General features: G+C 35.9%; 1 protein-coding gene across 1 annotated transcript; it reads right to left on the bottom strand.

Annotated features, from left to right (window-relative positions):
* Nucleotides 1-234: 234 nt before the first annotated feature.
* LOC110440922 lies at nt 235-2,434 on the bottom strand (the record flags this gene model as incomplete). The annotated part of the gene is made up of 3 exons (XM_021484038.1): nt 2,424-2,434; nt 761-1,521; nt 235-312 (listed from the first exon to the last, which is right to left on the bottom strand). Coding segments are annotated over exons 2-3 (719 nt in total), but the record flags the coding sequence as incomplete, so codon positions are not given.
* Nucleotides 2,435-2,441: the final 7 nt, after the last annotated feature.

Raw genomic sequence — 2,441 nt, 5'->3', positions numbered from 1 at the left:
ACCAAACAGTGTAGGCCTACCGATTCTGAAGGGACAACATACTGGTCATCTTACGATCATGCTGAGGGGTAGAGTAGGTATATTCCTTTCTAATGCCCTAGAAACTACAGTGGTTCAATCATATTTCTGTTTTTCTCACGGAAAATACATAAATGACTTCAGTTTGAAAAGCAGAGATGGATGTTGATGACAGAATCACAATGAAAAATTATCAATGATTGTTACTGTACTTACCCTTTTTTACCAGATGGTTTTATTTGTTGTTCAAAAGCAACATTCATCAAATCTATAGGTTCACTCTCAGGTAGACACCTAAAAAATAGAATTGAATCAAATAACATCTATCGACAAAATGTAGTCCAAATCTAGGCAGGTCAATATCACCATCATCATATTGTATGGTGCGTTCCTTTTACTTGTTTTATTTTGTGATATGCATGCCTTCAAAACATTTGCAAAATATTAATCCAACAAATTTGTTGCCCTTAGGGCATTACTCTTTGATAGAGATTTCGTTAGGACTGTTTACTATTGACAGTATCAGAATCTTAGTGATGTTGTCTATTTATAGCATTGATAAAATCAACAAGTAATACATTACAATGTACATGAATGCATGGGTTTTTTTTCGTTTTTTTTCCAAAAAGTTATGAAAAATAAAGACATCACACAAACTAAACCTTTCATTGAAAATATCTATTATGGCGTTGCCCTCCAATTGTATTCTTTTTTCGCAAAATGAGATGCCATTATTTTATACCTGTCTGCTAATGCAGTTATCACAGCAGAGTCTATTCCTCCAGAAAACAAAATGGCTACTTTCGGATGATCTTGTTCACAACTAGGATTGGTCCTTGTTCCCCCTCCACAATTACCATCTCCTCTACCTGGTCCGTTTGCACCTTCTGTGGTTGATTCTTCAGCTGTTAAAGGATTATTTTCGAGCACAGTAGCATTTGTTTTATTAGGAGATTCAGAGTGAGGTTTACATTGAGAACACGGTGACCTCTTGACCTCTGATGAAAAGTTTCCTGACCTTTCAACCTCTGGTGCCAAGGCAAGGTACGGTTGATTATAAATTCTCCTCCTAACCGCTTGTTGAAGGACATCTATCAGCTGGTCAGCTAGTTTATTAATTATTTCGTTATTTTGAATAAGATTTTCTATATATTTCTGATGGTCATTAACCGTTTCTATGTTTGACCCTGATTGTTTAAAGTTGAGGTCATCTGAAAAATTCTTTTCAAGGTCATTGTCCATATTTGGCAATGCCTTGTTCAACTTTGGCATTTGTGATGGGAATTTCAAGTCTGTGTCCATGGAAAATTTCACAGGAGATATTTCAGATTGACCACTCCATAGTCTGTCCTGGAAAGTTTGACCACTGTCCACTTTGTCCATTGTTCCCGGCCAAACACTCTCTTCTCGTTGATAGAGGTGAATATTGAGGTCACACCCCACAGTAGGGACTTCTGGGAAATGTATACTGTAAATTCCAACTGATGGAACTTCTCTAAATTCCTGAAAGTGAAGTAAACAAGGTTTAGAATTATATTGCTACGGTTAAAAAGAATTATCTAAATGTGAAAGTCTAAAATAAATCCCACAGATATCCTATATAGCTAGATACACCATCATTAGGGACAGTAAATTACAACATTACTACACATTTAAGTAAATGATAATACCAGACAGTTTCACAGGTGTAGTCTGCCCGCTTCCTCAATGTTAAGAATGGGGTTACTTCCAAAGTCCAGTGACCAAGTGGGCAGTACACAACCCTCCTGTAAATGTCCTTCACTAAGCAGTGTAGTAACGAGATACTTTACCCTATTTGAATTTTGTGTTGAATATACTTAAGGAGATAGACATGTTAGTAGATAAGTTAAAGGTACACTGCATTAGTTATAATTGCAAAGAAGAGTTACACTCAAGAGTTTTTTTGATTCAGAGTAATCTCCCTTTGATACGGGAGATGTAGCAACCAAGGGAGTTTTTTTCTGGCTCAGAGTAACTTCTTCTGTCAATTACATATCTTCCATAAATCATTAAATAATTATTTAACAGTTTTTTTTTGTTTTTTTTCTATTTTTATTTTCAAACATTCAAATTTTAAACACCTTTAACTCTGAAAAACTCCTCACAATATGGGATTTTTATGGGATATCTCTTTAAAAAATGACCATTTAACTTCTGACTTGCTTCAAATAAAGGTTGAGGAAACCTAGGGTTCTCAAAGATCGCCAGCTCATGTTCTATACAATTACCAAAGAAACCAATGTCTTCTAGTAATGGATCTGCCTACCATTTTACTTGGTCTCCAATTTGGATGGGGGATAGAATAACCATTCCTCCTTATTTTGTGGGAGGTGCTAAAGAAGGCTTCGCCTCCCTGAAATAACACTGCCTCCCACCTTAATTACCTGATCTCCAATCTGAGT

The sequence above is a fragment of the Mizuhopecten yessoensis genome, unplaced genomic scaffold, assembly GCF_002113885.1.
Source record: "Mizuhopecten yessoensis strain PY_sf001 unplaced genomic scaffold, ASM211388v2 scaffold713751, whole genome shotgun sequence".
NCBI lineage: Eukaryota > Metazoa > Mollusca > Bivalvia > Pectinida > Pectinidae > Mizuhopecten > Mizuhopecten yessoensis.
The sequence above is the reverse complement of the archived record's forward strand: the minus strand, read 5'-3'. Positions and strand labels throughout refer to the sequence as shown.